This window comes from Saccopteryx leptura, chromosome 2 (genome assembly GCF_036850995.1).
Source record: "Saccopteryx leptura isolate mSacLep1 chromosome 2, mSacLep1_pri_phased_curated, whole genome shotgun sequence".
Taxonomy (NCBI): Eukaryota; Metazoa; Chordata; class Mammalia; order Chiroptera; family Emballonuridae; genus Saccopteryx; species Saccopteryx leptura.
In genome coordinates this window covers 301,060,222-301,078,080 of record NC_089504.1, presented here as the reverse complement: position 1 = coordinate 301,078,080, position 17,859 = coordinate 301,060,222, and the positions used below count along the sequence as shown (strand labels likewise).

The window sequence follows — 17,859 nt, the reverse complement described above, 5'->3', positions numbered from 1 at the left end:
AACTGCATTCTCTGTAATTTGGGAGCTCCATTCAAGCTATTAGTTAGCCTTTTTTTTTTAATCTCTTTTCTCTATGAGATCATCTTTCTAGAATCAAATCTCATAAACCAGCCATTCTGCACAGTGTCGGCACGTATATATAGATGATAAGTAGAGAATTCTTCCTTTCTAGGATGTCCGGTTTCCTTATAGGGACAATAAATATTACAGAGAAATGAAATAAATGTCATGCCTTTAAATGGTGTTCTGCAAGCCTTCCCTTTCATCCGTTTCACACAAATCACTGGAAACCAGGTTTTGATACTGTTACTACAGCAACCTGTCTTCATGATTACATCTCTTTGCTAATCTCTGTATATGGACTAGTCCACATTTATGTCTGTGGGTTTTATACAATACTCATACACCCTAGCAGTATCAGGCTGAAATGTGAGTCTCTCTCAAAACATATTAGAGCTTTTTTAGCTCCTTCCTGGCACTGTTACATTCTCTCTGCTGGTTCCCACTGCTGTTATTTGAGTTTGCTGATTGATAGAGAAAAAGTACCTTGGAGGTACAGTTGAAGTTCTTTGTTGCAATCTTTCTACACGTGGCTTGCTTAGTTTATGCAGAAAAAGCAAATCCCTGCTCCCCCCCCACACACACACACTTTTTTTTTCTCCACTTACTCATTCCTAAGAAAAATTTAAGTTTGGGAAGAAAACAGCGGCCTCTCACTTTCTTAACTTCCAGGCTAATGATGTCTTTGTCAGTTAATAGGCTAAATTTGGTGTTAGAGTAGAAATAGGTTTTCTTCTGACTCGGGACACAGTTCTGGGATTACTTTGCCAAATGGCTTTGCTACCTACTAGAGCTACCTACTAGATTTCCTCTCAATGCCTTTGTTTTTCTTTTTAAGGGAGGGAGAGAGAGACAGGAAGGGAGAGAGATGAGAAGCATCAACTCGCGCTGCAGCACCTTAGTTCGTTGATTGCTTTCTCATATATGCCTTGATGGAAGGGGTGGTTCCAGCAGAGCCAGTGACCCCTTACTCAAGCCAGTCACCTTGGGGTTTCACACTTGGGTCCTCAGCATCCCAGGTCAACACTGTATCTACTGCACCACTGCTCAGGTTCAATCTTTCAGCCTTTTAACCTAAGGATCTTTGCTTTGAAATTACGTTGTATCTTACACGCCGGAATTTCCTTAACACTCCTGCCTCGGGTTTCCTAATGAGTAAAATGTAAAGTGCCAAGCCCCTCCCCCTTTTTAAGGTTTTTGTATGAAACAGTCAATTATTAAATGACAGTATAAATTTTTCTATAAGGGTTTGATATTTAAGTTCATAAATGATAAAAATAATTTGTTAAAACAAATGATATTGGTAATGATTGTCATTACCTCTATAAGCATTGAGAACTGAAAACAATTGAAAACATTTTCTCTTTTCTCTGTTTAAAAATCTCAAATAAGCGTAAATAATTACTTTCTCATGAATTCTTTTTTCTCTTTTGTAAACAAAATTAGGCTGGCGAGTTAGTGCTTAAGTGAAACTATAAATTGTTATTCTGAGCTTTATTGCCAGTGTGTTAAATGGGGCTTGTTCGGCTAACAATAAAGTGGGCTTAGGGAAATACAAGTTAAAACTTCATTTTGCATGGTACTAGAAGCTTGTGTATTTATAAAATCATTTTGGTGTTCTTTATTGCCATTTTTTCTATCCATAGGAAGTAGGTATTTTCCTAGACTAGCACAATACAGATCTATTTTTTGGTGCCCGCAGTATTTGTGTGTGTGTGTGTGTGTGTGTGTGTGTGTGTGTGTGTGTGTTTCTGTTTTTCTGAAGTGAGAAGCTGGGATGCAGAGAGACAGGCTCCCACATGCGCCTGACCGGGACCCACCCGGCATGCCCACTAGGGGACAATGCTCTGCCCATCTGGGGCGTTCTTCTGTTGCAACTGGAGCCATTCTAGTGCCTGAAGCGGAGGCCATGAAGCCATCCTCAGTGCCTGGGCCAACTTTGCTCCAATGGAGCATTGGCTTTAGGAGGGGAAGAGAGAGATAGAGAGAAAGGAGAGGGGAAAGGGTGGAGAAACAGATGAGCACTTCCCCTGTGTGCCCTGGCCGGGAATCGAACCCGAGACTTCCACACGCTGGGTCGACACTCTTCTGCTGAGCCAACTGGCCAGGGCTGGTACCTACAGTATTTTAAGTGGAAGTTCCATGTTCAGTAATAAACTGAAACCACAGGAGGAGGAGACTACACAGTGCTTATCTGTAGACCTTCTGCAAGAGCAGAGTAGTAACCCCTCGCCCCAGGGCCTGTGCCCTCAGCCTCCCTGCACCGAATAATTAGCCCATTCCCCAGACTTTGCTCCTCAGTTCCCAGATATAGCCCAAGAAACTCCACAAGGCAAGCAGCGAATCTATTTTAAGGGACTCACATACCATCCGTCAAGCTTAGAGTTGGCCCAATGAGAAAAGAGCTATTTAAGAATGCAAGTCCAAGTCTAAGGAATAAGTGCAGGTTTGAAGAACTGTTGAACTTTTTATTTTTATTCTTTGTATTGTTACCCACTTACCCCTTCCCCCACCACATCCTATTCCCTTACCTAGCTTAATTTTTTTGTCACAGCTGTTACTGCCTGACATATTCAAATATTTCCTGTGTTTATCATTCCTTATCTGATTTTTTCTACTTAGAATATAAGTTGCAGGAGGGCAAGGTCTTTTTTATTTGTTTCTCTTTTTTTGTTTGTTCGTTTCTTGAGATGTCCCAAGAGCCTAGAAAAGTGCCTTCCTGCACGCAGTTATTGACGTGACATTTATTGAGTTAGGAACTTTGATAGTATCAAAAAGCATCAGCCTTACAGCATTATGTTACGTGTAATGCTCTTCATTCATGAAGCCTTCTGAGGGAACAATAAAGCAAGAGATACTCTCACCCACAGAGAAGTAAGCCATACAACAGTGTGGTAAAATTAAATATTCAAGCCTGACCTGTGGTGGCACAGTGGATAGGGCATCGATCCGGAATGCTGAGGTTGCAGGTTTGAAACCCTGGGCTTGCCCGGTCAAGGCACGTATGAGAAGCAAGCAATGAGCAGTTAAAGTGAAGCAACTATGAGCTGCCACTTTTCACTCCCCTCTCCTCTGTAAAATCAATAAATAAAATCATTTAAAAAATTAAAAATAAATATTCAAGTAAGGCTAGGAAAGCAGACATTCACCTATGAAGCTGTGAGTCTGGATGTTATAAGGGGATTTGGGTCACAGCATGAATGTCGCTGATTTTCACAGTGTTTTCATTGGTATCAGACTGGCAGACCTTCTGCCTTCCCATGTGTCTGGGCTGTGTGGTCCCCTCTTCACCGCGCTGCCCAGCACCGTTTCCTCGTGACCCACACATGCCTGAGTGCCACGTAACACCGTGGGCAGTGCGTTGCTAAGGAGGGTGTTTTCTTGTCCCATATTTTGTATATGCCTCCCTTCATTTTGCATCTAGGATAACTTTGTCAATTTTATCTTTACTATGTCGATCACAGAGACATCCGGGAAGAGCAGGTGAAACCAATCGGTTTTGTTTCTGTGGTTCCAGAGTTATGCTGGGAATTGGTTTGCCACAGTTACCTAAAATTAGGTTAATTTGATGGTCCCTGGAATGAATTCTTGGCTGTCTTTTATCATTAATGATCAAGACTGGCCATGGTTTGTTTTTCTTTTTTGTTGTCAATTATGTCTGTAGAATTGTGTTTTATTTATGTGTATGAGTCACAACAGAAGTTACATCTTTTGAAAGTGGCAATTCTGTGGGATGAAGCATCCCGGCACAGATGGGCGTATTGTTCTGAGGAGCAGAATGCAGTTTCACAAGTTGTATGTCTGAGGAGGTCCTGTTTACAGTCGCTTGTAACAGAGGTGACAGAAATACCCACAAGCAGATGCTCCTTTCTTCTCCCTTGTGCTTTGGCTGTTAAGCACAGCACAGCACAGGAGGAGAAAGGGTGCAGACAGTCCTATCCCCCAGTGTGAACCAAGGCCACCAAGATTTCTCAGCTTCTCTTGCCGTACACAGTTCCCGTGCCTCATCCGCTTTAAGTGACCATCAAAAAGTTATCATTGAATTAGGAAGTCTTTAGAGTCATGGTGTTAAGTTGACATATAGGCGGCTTTTAATTGATACAATTATAGTTATATATTTCTTCTGTCTTAGCTTCTGGTTATTTTGTTTGTATAGGTTTCTAACGAGTTTCAATATTACTAACAGAAAATTTGATTTATTAAAAATGCCTAATATTTTTATTTTTCCTGAACAAGATATAATACTTTACTCCAACTCCCATAAGTTTTGGAGCATCTGTGAAAGATAGTATCAATTAATTCTCTATTAATTCTTAGTCTGTTTTCAGTTAAGATCTTCTTTTTATTCATATGTTACTATGCATTTCAATATGAAAAAATGTCAAAGGCTTAGTGGAGGAAGGATAATGGTCCTGAATTTGACCTTTATTTTTCAATGATCTTTTCCCGATATATGTATATATATGTATATACATATATATGTATTTTTTTCCCCTAAAGTGAGAGGCAGGGAGGCAGAGAGACACATTCCTGCATGCGCCCAACCAGGATCCACCCAGCAAACCCACTAGGGGGGGATGCTGTGCCCATCTGGGGCGTTGCTCTGTTGTACCTGGAGCCATTCTAGCACTTGAGGCAGAAGCCATAGAGCCATCCTCAGCACCTGGGGCCAACTTTGCTCCAGTGGAGCCTTGGCTGTGGGAGGGGAAGAGAAATAGAGAGGAAGGAGAGGGGAAGGGTGGAGAAGCAGATGGGCACTTCTCCTGTGTTCCCTGGTCAGAACTCGAACCTGGGACTTCCACATGCCAGGCTAATGCTCTACCACTGAGCTAACTGGCCAGAGCCTTCAATATATTTTTATGGGGGGAAAACAAAGAAAACAAAGCAATATACATTGTGTTTATAAACATAGCACTCACTTTATACCAGAGATGAAAGAAAAAAGTTATTTTAAGATAGTCTGTTTCTTAGAGACCTTGATCTTGAGATTCATATCACAACCCTGTGAAAAGTATTATGACTTTAATAATGTATTCAATGATCAATAAACAGTGTAGGTGATGTTTTGGTGGAGATTTTGGTAGCCACATAGCATGAATGCTATTAATCTTGTTTTACAACATGAGATTAGTAAGGAAATGCATGTGCATATATTAAAATGCCATTGAGTATATTTTATAAATTAAAATTAGAGTATTTAGGGAACTTCATGATTCATGTTTGATGGGAAAAAATCATGGCAAAAAATATGTGTATGTCCAACAAGAATCTTTCAAGATTGGCAGCCTTTTGTAAAAACATAAAAAGTGCACTTGAAAAAATATATATTTCTCTTTCATTCAAGAATTATAATTGCAGTTTTACCAGGCAATGACACAGTGAGTAGAGCATCAGCCTGGGATGCTGAGCACCCAGGTTCAAAACCCTGAGGTCACTGGCTTGAGTGTGGGCTCACCAGCTTGAGTGTGGTGTTGCCGGCTTGAGCCTGGGATCATAGACATGATCCCATGGTCTCTGACTTGAGCCCAAAGGTCTCTTGTTTGAAGCCCAAGGTCACTGGCTTGAGCTCAAGGTCTCTGGCTTGAGCAAGGGGCCACTGACTTGGCTGTGGCCCCCTGCCCAGTCAGGACAGATATGAGAAAGCAGTCAATGAACAATTAAGGTGCTGCAACTATGGATGATGCTTCTCATCTCTCTCCCTTCCTGTCTGTCCCTCTTTCTCTTTCTTTCACACAAAACAAATAACAACAACAACAAATGATAGCTGCATAATTTCAGTCTTTTTTCCAGTGACTACCTTAAATGAGTGCATAACCTTAATGGATGGAAAAATTATCTTTTCCTTGTCAAATTATTATGAAAATGTTCAATGGCAAGTGATATTTTTTATATTATTTTTATAAGAAAATATAAAGTGGCCTTAAAATTTTCATACATACTTTTATAAATTCTTTTTATAATAGTTAAAATGAAGTAGGGTAGTTTTCTTTAGAAAATTCTTTTATAGAGAATTATCTAAAATCATTGAGTACAGAATGTTTCTGACCTCAGTGAATTGGTCTGATCCTGGCAGTGTCTGCCAACAATAAATATTATAACAGTTTCTATGAAATTGTGCACTCCTTTCATCAAATGCCCTGAATTTTCATTTGTAATTTTGCTTTACCTCATGAAGAGTTGCCATATTTGTCTAAAACCTCAGTTTAAATATCAGTTTACTAGGGGTTATATTTACGGACTTTAACCTTTAATCACTGTCAGGAGATATTTCTTCAAATACCAGACTTGCTCAGAATGTATTTTACAATCCCTAACATAAATAGAAGTGGATCCTTGGTAAGATAAAATTCCATTTATGTTACCAGATCCTTTTTTCAGTAGGTCTATCTAGTTGTAGTTTGTGCTGCCATCTCTCTATACAGCTAAAAGTTGCCAACTTGACGTGTCACTTAAAATTTTTCCTGTCTTTAGATTGTCATAATGGAAGTGCAAGGTCTGAAATCAGTGGCTCCCAACCGCATTGTTTACTGCACCATGGAAGTGGAGGGAGGAGAGAAGCTGCAGACGGACCAGGCAGAAGCCTCAAGGCCCCAGTAAGCCAGCTGAAAAAACAAAAACAAAAACGGTGTTTTGGTTTTTTTTCTTTCTCCCAAGGAAATGTGCTTGCTTATTTGCAGTTGTATGGTTTGACACTGGGCACTGGTTACTTGGCTAGCACTGTCTCCCCTGTTAGAATCAATGTGTGCCCTTCTGGATAATAATGTCATGGTTAGAAATGTAGCAGCATCCCATGAAGAACAAACAGAAAATTTGATGTGCAAATGCGAAGCTAGTTATTAGGCAATAACATGTAAGTCATTTATAAGGGTAGCATGTGTTGTGATCATATGTTATTTAAAAGCTAGTGCTTGATCGTGTTTCAGTTATTAGAATTGTAAAACCTGCTAGCATTTCTATTTCTATATATGTATTTATAATGGGGTTTTTTCTTCTTTTTCAAGTGAGAAGAAGGGAGATAGACAGATTCCCACATGTACCCCTACTGGGATCCAGTCGGCAACCCCCATCTGGGGCCAATGCTCTGCCCATCTGGGGTCATGCTTGCAACTGAGCTATTGTTAGCGCTTGAGGAGGAAGCTCAGAGAAGAATCCTCAGTGCCTGGGGCCGATGCGTTCAAATCAATTGAGCCATAGCTGCCGTAGAAGAGAGAGAAGGGGGTGGGGTGCAGAAACAGATGGTCACCTCTCCTGTGTGCTGTGACCAAGAATCGAACTCAGGATGTCCATGTGCCAGTCCAATGCTCTACCACTGAGGCAACTGTCCAGGGCCTCTATTCTATATATTATAGCTCTGTGGTGAAGTGGAGGGAGAGAGCAGGATTCTGCACAATGAACTTGGACTACTTGAAGGGCAGGCTTGAGTTAGAGTTGCTGTTGATAACTGTGCAGGAATCAGAGATGGAAACACTGTTCTTTGCTGGTGGTTTTATGTTTCAGATTCTGACAGTGAGTTTAATTCAGTTTGGAGGATGTTCTCTTTAGCTGGTTTAAATTTACCACACTTTTATCTCTGGTAGAAATAACCAGACCCGCCTGAAGAATTCCAGTGAAACTTGCCTGGCCTTCATTTGGACACGGGCTTTAGAAAGAACTTTTTTTTCTTTCGTTTAAACTTTATTCACAATTTCTGGCAAAATATACAGGATTTAGGACTTGAACCTTATCACGACGTTAGTATATGTGGCCTGTTCATTCAGGAAACCTCTGTTGAGATCCTGGATAGGCACTGATTGGGCCCTGACCCTGAAGATGAACATGACACTCCTTTCCAGTAGGGTCTGCCCAGTCTAAGGGGGGTGGGGTGGGTACCCAGTCTAAGAGGGGGTGGGTATAGAGGATGGAGTGTAACGGGTCATGTGCACAGAGTATTATGGGATGGAGGAGAAGCAAGCTGAAACTTCTCACCCTGCCTTGTACAGCCCTGCAAGTCTGCCCCTGACCAGCCCTGTTACCTCTGGGAGGACCTCGCCTTGTCCCATCCCCTGGTCCACTATGGTCCAGCCACCCTGGGCTCCATGCGGCTCCTCATACGTATTATTAATCTGTTCTCATCATTCGCCTGTTTTTCCTCCCGCCTGTAATCAGTCGTCTCCCTTTTGTTTTTGGTTGGATTGCCGGCATTGAGAATCTTAAAGGTCACTTCCTGAGACAGCCTTTCCTTTAAGTTAGCCCAGTGGGAAGCAGGTATTTCCTATGTATCTCGTCTGTTGATTTTGTGTTATGTTTTTGCTTAAGAAAAGGGATCTTGTCCTATTTGATATTTTATCTCCTAGTGCCTCGCAGCACACATTCAGAATTTATTTATTTTCTTTAGATTTTATTTATTGATGAGAGGGAGAGAAAGGGTGGGGGAGGAGCAGGAAGCATCAACTTGTACTGATTACTTCTTGTATGTGCCTTGACCAGACAAGCCCGGGGTTTCAAACCAGAGACCTCAGAGTTCCAGGTCGATGCTTCATCTACTGTGCCGCCACAGGGCAGACCAGAATTTATTAATTGAACTGCTTGAACTTATTTTTATGCCTTACTCATTATAAATGTTTGGGTGTAATATTTACTTCTGCAGTCTTGTAGAGTCGAATTACAATGTGGCAATGAAGTAAAAATGTTGAGGTTAAACCCTCTCAGGAGGAGTCTGCGAGAGCGAGAAGGACATATGCAGTCAAGGGAGAGGTTTGCTGTGTGTTTGTTTTAAAGATTGGCTGTTTTAGTATTGTAGTATTACTTATTCACAGAGTCATGCAACTATAGTCAATTTTAGAACATACCACCTTAAAAAGAAACTCAGTACCCTTTACTTAACAACCTCAAATCACCCCAGCCCTAAGCAACTACTGATTGACTTTCTGTCTCTATAGATTTGCCTATTCCAGACATTTTCATGTAAATCAGGGGTCCCCAAACTTTTTACACAGGGGGCCAGTTTACTGTCCCTCAGACCGTTGGAGGGCCGGACTATAAAAAAAACTATGAACAAATCCCTATGCACACTACACATATCTTATTTTAAAGTAAAAAAACAAAACAGGAACAAATACAATATATAAAATAAAGAACAAGTAAATTTAAATCAACAAACTGACCAGTATTCCAATGGGAACTATGGGCCTACTTTTGACTAATGAGTTGGTCCTCTCACTGACCACCAATGAAAGAGGTGCCCTTTCCGGAAGTGTGGCGGGGGCCGGATAAATGGCCTCAGGGGGCCGCATGTGACCCGCGGGCCGTAGTTTGGGGACCCCTGATGTAAATGGAATCCTATATGTGCTCCTCTGTGATTGGCCTCTTTCATTCAGCATAACGTTTTCAAGATTCATCTATCTAGTAGCATATGTCAGGATTTCATTTTTTTTTCATGGCTGAGTAATACTCCACTATCTCTATATGCCATATTTTGTTTATTCATGTATCTTGGCCAGCAATTGTCAACCTTTACATCTCATGGCACACCAAAAACTGCTAATTTGACAAAAATATAGGTATAATTTTGATTTATTCACACCGGATAGCTATTGTTGTGTTGACAGTTATTTTTTAATTTGCTAATCTAAGGGAAAAGAGCTCAGTACTCCTGACTAAATAGTCAGGTATTGCATTAGATTGTCAAAGGAGAACTGACAACAGCCAACACAGCAATAGCCATCTAATGTGGTTGCCCTGTCTTGAATCATAAATATATAGGTCATATAATAGAGTTGCATTTATTGGTCATTTCCCATAATAAGGTGGTGTCTGATTGGTTGTTTCTTGGTACCTGAAATTCTTATATACAAATATAGGCACCTGATTTTTAAAAAACTCACTTTGAAACAGAAGGGTAGATGATTACTATTCTTTTTATTTTATTTTAATTTTATTTTATTTTATTTTTTTGTATTTTTCTCAAGCTGGAAACGGGGAGAGACAGTCAGACAGACTCCCGCATGCGCCCGACTGGGATCCACCCGGCACGCCCACCAGGGGCGACGCTCTGCCCATCAGGGGGCGATGCTCTGCCCCTCCGGAGCGTCGCTCTGCCGCTACCAGAGCCACTCTAGCGCCTGGGGCAGAGGCCAAGGAGCCATCCCCAGCGCCCGGGCCATCTTTGCTCCAATGGAGCCTTGGCTGCGGGAGGGGAAGAGAGAGACAGAGAGGAAGGAGGGTGGGGGTGGAGAAGCAAATGGGCGCTTCTCCTATGTGCCCTGGCCGGGAATCGAACCCGGGTCCCCCGCACTCCAGGCCGACGCTCTACCACTGAGCCAACCAGCCAGGGCTATTCTTTTTAAATCAATCACAATTATATCTATTTTTTGTCACGTCATGAGAAAATATATTTTTTTGGTGTGCTGCAGAATTTTAGTAATTAGTTCATGAGATGAAAAATGTTGAAAACTGCTGCTCTAGCTACTAGGCCCTTATTGCATGTATTATTTTCAAAAGTTTTATTTCATTCTAAGGATCTTTTCACTTTTTTGATATATTATCTTTTGAAGCAAAAAGTTTAAAAATTGTGATTAAGTTTAACTTATGTATTTTTTTCTGTGTTGCCTGTGTTTTTGTATCATCTACAACTCCAGCGCCCATCCATGGTCACAAAGATTTTTCCCTATGTTTTCTTCAAAGACTTTTCATAGTTTTATTTCTTACATTTAGGTCACTGATCCACTCTAAGTTAATTTTTTTACATGATCTGATGTAAGGATTCACCTTCCTTCTCTTGTGTTTGACAATCACTTGTCTCACATAATTTATTAAAAACTATTTCTTCCTCATTAAATGTTCCTGGTATAGGACTAGCCAGTTCTGTATTCTGAAGAATGGCTTCCTACCATTCTGAAGTGGCTTCTTCTTCATATCCTTGGTTGAAGGACTTCTGTTCAGCTAAGTTTCTGGGGATTCTGAATGATGGTTGTTCTGTAGCTTAGTTATAATTTTGATGAGGTTGTCAGAGAATGCAAGCACTGTATTTATGGACACCGCCATCTTGACCAGAAGCCAAGAATAATTCTCTTTGGCTTATGCTTTGCCTTCTGTTCTCAGTAAAGTGGTTTTCCCACTTATGTGGCTCTGCTGGGTCTGCAGTTGTGCCTTGATGACTTTGCCAGATGAGAGTTGTACCCCTGCAGCTCTGGGCAGCTGTCATCTGGTTTGTTGGAACCAAGGTGGTATTCCCAAATACATGGCTCTGTTGGACAGAGGTCCTTTCCTTTGAAACTGAGGTGGAGACAGCCTTTCCCCTCTCCCTGCCCGTGTCCTGTGGGCCTGTGCTGGGAGTCCCCCCTTGATGGTGTCTGAATCACCTTCAGGGTCATTCTTCTATGCTCTTGAAGAATAGAATGTGTTCACCACTGAATCAGTGGTCCAGTCCTGTAGGTTCTTTTGGTTTGACAGCCTTTCTTTGTTTCTTTTTACTTCTATTTTCTCCAGTATTCAGTGGGATGGTTGATTAGGTCTGTGGTTCATACCCATACTAATCTTATTTTCAGATGGTATGTTTGACACACCCTAAGTGTTCTCTTTAAAATATACTTCCTAGTTTCTGTTGTAATGTGGACAGCCTAAGAATCTTCAGTCTTTACAATCTGATTTCTCTGCTTCAATCATTTCTTTCTTCTTGCATTTTGCTATCAGCACTCAGGATAATCAAGCCACTCCTTCAACATTTAACTAAGAAATTTTCTCAGCTAAATCTCCAAGTTTATACTGGCAAAGGTCACCGTTCAGAAAGCACTAGGACATGAACACGGTTCAGCCAGTTTTTGGGGTGTTTTTTTTGCCACTTGATAACAAGGATCACTTTTCTTCCCATTGTCAGTAATATGTTTCTCCTCTCCTTTCTCTCTAAGAGAAACCTCATCCAAAGGACTTTTACTGTTCATATTTCTACCCACATTCTATACAGGATTATTTATGTCTTCACTGAGGGGGAAGGTTTCTCTGTAGCTCTTTTTTTTCCTGAGCCTTCAACAGAATTAACTTTGAAAGTCCCTTTTTTTAGAGTGGTGGGTTATTTTTTTATTTTAGCATGCACCTCCACATTCTTCCAGCCTATACCCATTACCCAGTTCCTAAGCTGCTTCCACATTTTTAGGTGTTTGTTATAGCAGCACCCCACTTCTCAGTTCTGGCTGCTACACGAAAGATACCAAAGACTAGATGGCATAAACAACGAATATTTATTTCTTCTGGTTACGGAGGCTAGAAGTCTGAGATTGGGGTCTGGAGTCTTCAGGTTCCTGGAAAGGGGACTCTTCCTGGTTTTCAGACGGCTGCCTTCCTGCTGTGCCCTCCCATAGTGGAGAGACAGATCTGGTGTTTTTTCATCCCTTATCGGGACACCAGTCCCATCATGGCAATTCTACACCCATGACCACATCCCAACTCAATTATTAGGGACTCAACATATGAATTTGGGGAAGGACAGACACAAATGTGACCCTAATTAATGAGATATTATGGGTGTGGGCGTGCCTTAAAAATCTCAGTGTCATGTTATTGCCTACTGAATCTTTTTTGAAAAGTTTCATTGAGATATAATTTATGTAACATAAAATTCTTCTGTGACAATATAGGTGATTTTTAGTAAATTTATACAGTTGGCCTCTGTCATCACAAGTCAGCATTAAAACGTAGCACTACGAAAAAGCTCCCTCTGCCCATTTGTGGTCTATTCCTGCTCCTCCTCCCCGTCCAGGAAGCATGCTTTCCAGCTCTGCAGTTTTATTGCTTCTGGGCATTTTTGATTAATGAAACCATGCAGTATGTAGACTTTCGCACCTGGATTTTTTTTTAGCCTAGCATGATTTGTACAAAATCTTTTATTCAATTGATACTTAATATTTGGTCAACCAAACAAATTAACTTCTTTAGAAACAGCTATATTATTTTAACACTGATTATTTTTCACGAATAGTAAAAGTTTTCATAGGATAGTTTTCATTTAATTTTTAATATACTCAGTGTACTCATTTCTAATACATTCATATTCTGATTATAGGGAACCTCTATGTGGACATTTTAAACAAATTAAAATAGTTGGAAGTTAGGTAATATTATAATAAGCCTTCACTACTCTTTATTACTCTTAACACAAGGAAATTGGGCTAAAATACCTTATCTGCATTTCCTCATGAACACTGAGTTAACTTTTAAAATGAATTAAAAGATTTTTATTTATTGTCATATCCCTGGGCTGATTACCTCAAAAACATATCTCCTGAATGCTGACCGACTGCAGCTTTTTAGCAGTGTGGTTACATTTGCTTTGAATTCATCTTGCACAACAGAGAAGAGATTTGTTTCCTCCATCATCAGGGTGAATTATGCCTCAGACACGTTTCCTAAATTTTATTGCCTCAACAGTTTGTCCTTTGTTGGAGATCAATCCATCCTTCTGTCTGATACTAATTAAAGTGCCTTATTTAGTCCAGATTTCCAATAAACTTAATCAAGATTTCTAGCCATTGCCTATTTCATTCCTGTGGCTCAGATTTCCTACCAGCAATTAGGGGCCAACAGCATGCTTTGAATATAGAATACACGGCTCCGAATATAGAAATGGGGTTTCGGTGAAGGTGGTGGTTATATTTGATCTGTAAAGAGCGATAGTGAGGTAAGCTATGTAAGTTGTGTTTTTAGTATTTTAGTATAAAGTAGGGAATGGAGATAAACTATTTTTCATTTAACGGACCACACTCTGTTTATGGATTTTTAAGTCATTGTTTCATGGTTTCTCAGTCAGCTATGGAAGGTTTTTTATGAAGGGGGCACAGAAGCCTTGTTGCTACACATTTATGGCTTTTTGCCATTTACAGATATTTTGTTATTTTCGTCCTAGCCTATAGCCTTGCTAGCACACCTCAAAGGGAATGGAGTGATAGCTAGAAGAAAGGCAAGCTGAAGGCGGTGGGGCTGTTTGTCTTGGTCACAGGGTAGTCACAACTCTGATACGTACTGATCTTGTGGTGGTGGTGGTTTTTATTTAATTGAACTTATTGAGGTGACACTGGTTAACAAAATTATACAGGTTTCAGGTGCACAATTCTACAACACGTCTTCTGTACTGATGATATGTACTAGTCTTTAAAACGCTTCCCCTGCAGACAATGCACATCCTTTAAGTACCTGAAAACACCAGAGCTGACCCTGGCCGGTTGGCTCAGTGGTAGAGCGTCGGCCTGGCGTGCAGAAGTCCCGGGTTCGATTCCCGGCCAGGGCACACAGGAGAGGCGCCCATCTGCTTCTCCACCCCTCCCCCTCTCCTTCCTCTCTGTCTCTCTCTTCCCCTCCCGCAGCGAGGCTCCATTGGAGCAAAGATGGCCTGGGCGCTGGGGATGGCTCCTTGGCCTCTGCCCCAGGTGCTAGAGTGGCTCTGGTCGCGGCAGAGAGACGCCCCGGAGGGGCAGAGCGTCGCCCCCTGGTGGGCAGAGCATCACCCCCTGGTGGGCGTGCCAGGTGGATCCCGGTCGGGCACATGCAGGAGTCTGTCTGACTGTCTCTCCCCGTTTCCAGCTTCGGAAAAATGCAGGAAAAAAAAAAAAAAAACAAACAAAAAAACACCAGAGCTAATAATACCCTATGGAGGGCCAAGATAGATCTTGGTACTGATGAAATAAAAGCAAGGAAATTAGCAGCTACAGACAAACCAGGGACTGATTACAGGGGGTTATGGAGGTTGCTATTCAATGGGTGTAAAGTTTCAATTATGCAGGATGAATAAATTCTGGAGATTTGTACAACACTGTACCTGTAGTTAACAGTACTGTAAGGTATACTTACGAGTTCATTATTTGAATAGAGCTCATATTAAATGTTCTTACCACAATAACAAGAAATCCCCAGAAGCAATGCTGTTTTCTGACACATCCTCTCTATCTCTTCCATCCCATGTTGCTATTTTATTAAAGACATTTGAAAGTTAATTGGCCTCTGTTCCCTACCCCCTTCAAAGTAATAAAATAGAAAGGCAAGAAGCAATAAAAAAAAGAACTGATGAGTTGCGTCACTACCAAAGTATATTTATGGGTATTAGGACAGAATGTTCTTCTACCTCATGAAAACGATGGGAAATATAGCCTTCGGTACCCGTTTCTGGAAACTTTAAATTCTGAGCCAGAATTATTGTAATCTGTCAAACTATTGGAAAATTATGGAAGCTGCAAATGGGAAGCTTATCCGAATGACAAGCTTTGGAACAGTGTTTGAGAGAGATGAATACAGACTGATATACACCAAGGGAAGCTACCCATGCTTTGTAAAAGTATTCATTTTCATTTTAATATGGTAATATCAGTTTTAGTGTTGAAGTATAACTCATTAGCCAGTTACTCTTGTAGACCTGAGGAAAAAATGCTACATTTTTAAATGATCTATCAAAAAAGTATGCCTGTTTGTAATAAACCAAAGGGAAACACCAAACTGTACAAAAGTGTTATCTTATTTCTGTCTTTAAGAACATGAGACTTCTTTCTATTATATAAATAAATTCACCAGAAGATACTACTGGTGCAGAACAAAATAAAGCCTAAAGAACATTGGCCAACTGCAGAAATGACATTCATTGAGAATGTATTTGCAATCTAAGGAAGGTAACCTGGGGATGTCATAATTAGGGCATTGGAATTAAAGGGAAAGTACAATGGCTAGATTCCAGATGTTGGTTGAAGAGCACTAGTGAGAAACAGCACTGAGAGCTTGAAGGTTTGTATAATTGTGATGATCACCATCTCTACAATAGACTTACAGGTTTAAATGACTTCTCCTTACTATCTTTGACTCTCAGAGCCACCTTTTGCAGTTTTTAATTATTACTCTATTTGACTTTTTAACTGGTTTATTGAATGGGCTAAATTAGGCAGACTGTAAGTAGCAAACAACTTACCATATTTCCCCATGTATAAGACACACTTTTTTCCAAAAAAATCGGGTCTAAAAACTCGGTGCGTCTTATACAGTGGTTGTAGATTTTTTTACTTGCATTTCCCACTTTTTCACGCTTGTTTTTGCACTCATTGTTGAAAACTGATTCTTCATCAGACACAGATGAGGACAAGCTAATGGATGAGAGTTTTAACAGTGATGAGAAGTTGTATGAATTTTATGATGAATAAAACGTGAGTTCAATAACTTTATGTAATCCATTTTTTTTTCCAAATTTCGGGGCCCAAAATTAAGGTGTGTCTTATATACAGGACATCTTATATATGGGGAAATATGGTAATTTTTATCTAGTAGACATACTCCAGGATCTCTCTGTGTGTCTTTTGGAGACATGTTGGCAGGAGCCATAGTTTTTCTAGTTATTTTCAGGTATTAAATATCATATCTAGGCATTAACATTTTTATTCCAGTTTCAATCAAAACTTACCCATTTAAAACTTTTTTCTTTCCTCCCATTTCATCCAGAAACTGGTAGAGGGGGGGAAAGGGTACATAGTCTGTGGTTTTCACTCTTCTTGTTTTCCTGCTCATATATTCTTCCTGCCATATCGGGGGTCGCGCTGCAGTTGAGAGGAGGAGAATGTGGGAGAGAGCAAAATGTCTTTGTATAGAGTTGCTCTTTGTAGTCCCCTCTTGGTTGGCAGATGCCTTCTGTCATGGCACATGTCCCATGGTCACGTCTCTGTGACTCTGGTTGGCTCCTCGGAGGCGTGCCATGCTTCTGGTAACTTCTAGCCTCACCTCACCCCCTCATAGAACGGTGTGTGCTGTAGCTTCCCTCTGTCCCCTTCCCCTGAGCTAATGCTTGGTGACATCACCCACATAGCCTCATCCAGCTGGACTTCTGTTTCCTTAGCAGATAACTCAAAGTGGAAACTCCTAGAAGACAGGGGCTGTATATCAACTCTCTGGTTCCCTAACACTAGGCACCGTAATATGACAGTTTGGAGCTCAGTTTCTAATTAGTCCATGGGTGACACTTGATCCAGTCAGTGCCTGCCCGTATTAGTACGATGTCCAGTCCTTGTTTTCCTACCCCAATCTCCCATTTTTGTAGAAATTCCTTGGAAAACATGTTTGCTTTAAAGGGTATGTTCTTTTGTATATGTGCTAACTTGAGGCTGAAATTCAAGATGACTTCCAGACTTTTACTGCTGTGAGATGGGAGACCATGCAGGTAAACAAGGCAGCTTCCCAAGGGATATGCAGGCACAAAAAGAATTTTAATAGACTCAAATAAATTAAGAAGAATATGATTCCTGTAGTTCATAATTATTCTTTCCTAGAGCTCTTCTTTCTGGTAGAGAGCCTGCTTTATTCAAGTTCATTTTCTCAGCCCTCTTTACACAGTCTTCCTTCTTTGCCTTTGCAAAAGGAAAGTATGCTCTCATCCAGCTTGAGTCTCACTGTGCTTTTTGTCTCAGGGGGGAAACCTCCCGCTCGCCATTCAGAAGGAAAATTTATAATGTTCATGTTGGTTTTTAGAAAGTGATTTACCAATGATATAATAAATCCTTCTGTAAATTGGATGGCTTCTGCTTCTTTGCTTTCAACAAAGATGATGAAGGGATTTAAAATTTTAGCTGCTAAATAATTGAAAAATACTTTGGCTTATCAATCACCGTATTGTTTGGGGACATTTAAATTGAAATGTATTAAGCAAATTGATGGATTTTGCTATAATAATGTCCCATCTACTTATTCTCTAGCTTAAAAGAGAAAAACAAAAACCTGGACTACAACTGATGGTGAAAAATAAAATGAAAAAAAAAAAAGAAATAAAAGGGACAAAAAATGGATGCTGAGCTGTCTCAGTCTAGA

The 17,859-nt window shown here is 40.6% G+C and overlaps 1 protein-coding gene and 1 non-coding gene across 5 annotated transcripts in view; one reads left to right on the top strand and one right to left on the bottom strand.

The window, feature by feature from the left end:
• The window catches only part of CADPS2 (calcium dependent secretion activator 2), a 527,120-nt gene that overhangs the window by 202,403 nt on the left and 306,858 nt on the right, over window positions 1-17,859 (top strand). For all 4 annotated transcript variants that reach the window (XM_066362568.1, XM_066362567.1, XM_066362570.1 and 1 more), the window contains exon 6: window positions 6,532-6,653. In XM_066362568.1, coding sequence (XP_066218665.1) covers window positions 6,532-6,653 — 122 coding nt within the window. The remainder of the gene's footprint in view (window positions 1-6,531; window positions 6,654-17,859) is intronic.
• On the bottom strand, window positions 10,298-10,373 carry TRNAS-GGA (transfer RNA serine (anticodon GGA)). The gene has a single exon. It is a non-coding gene; the product is annotated as a tRNA-Ser (tRNA).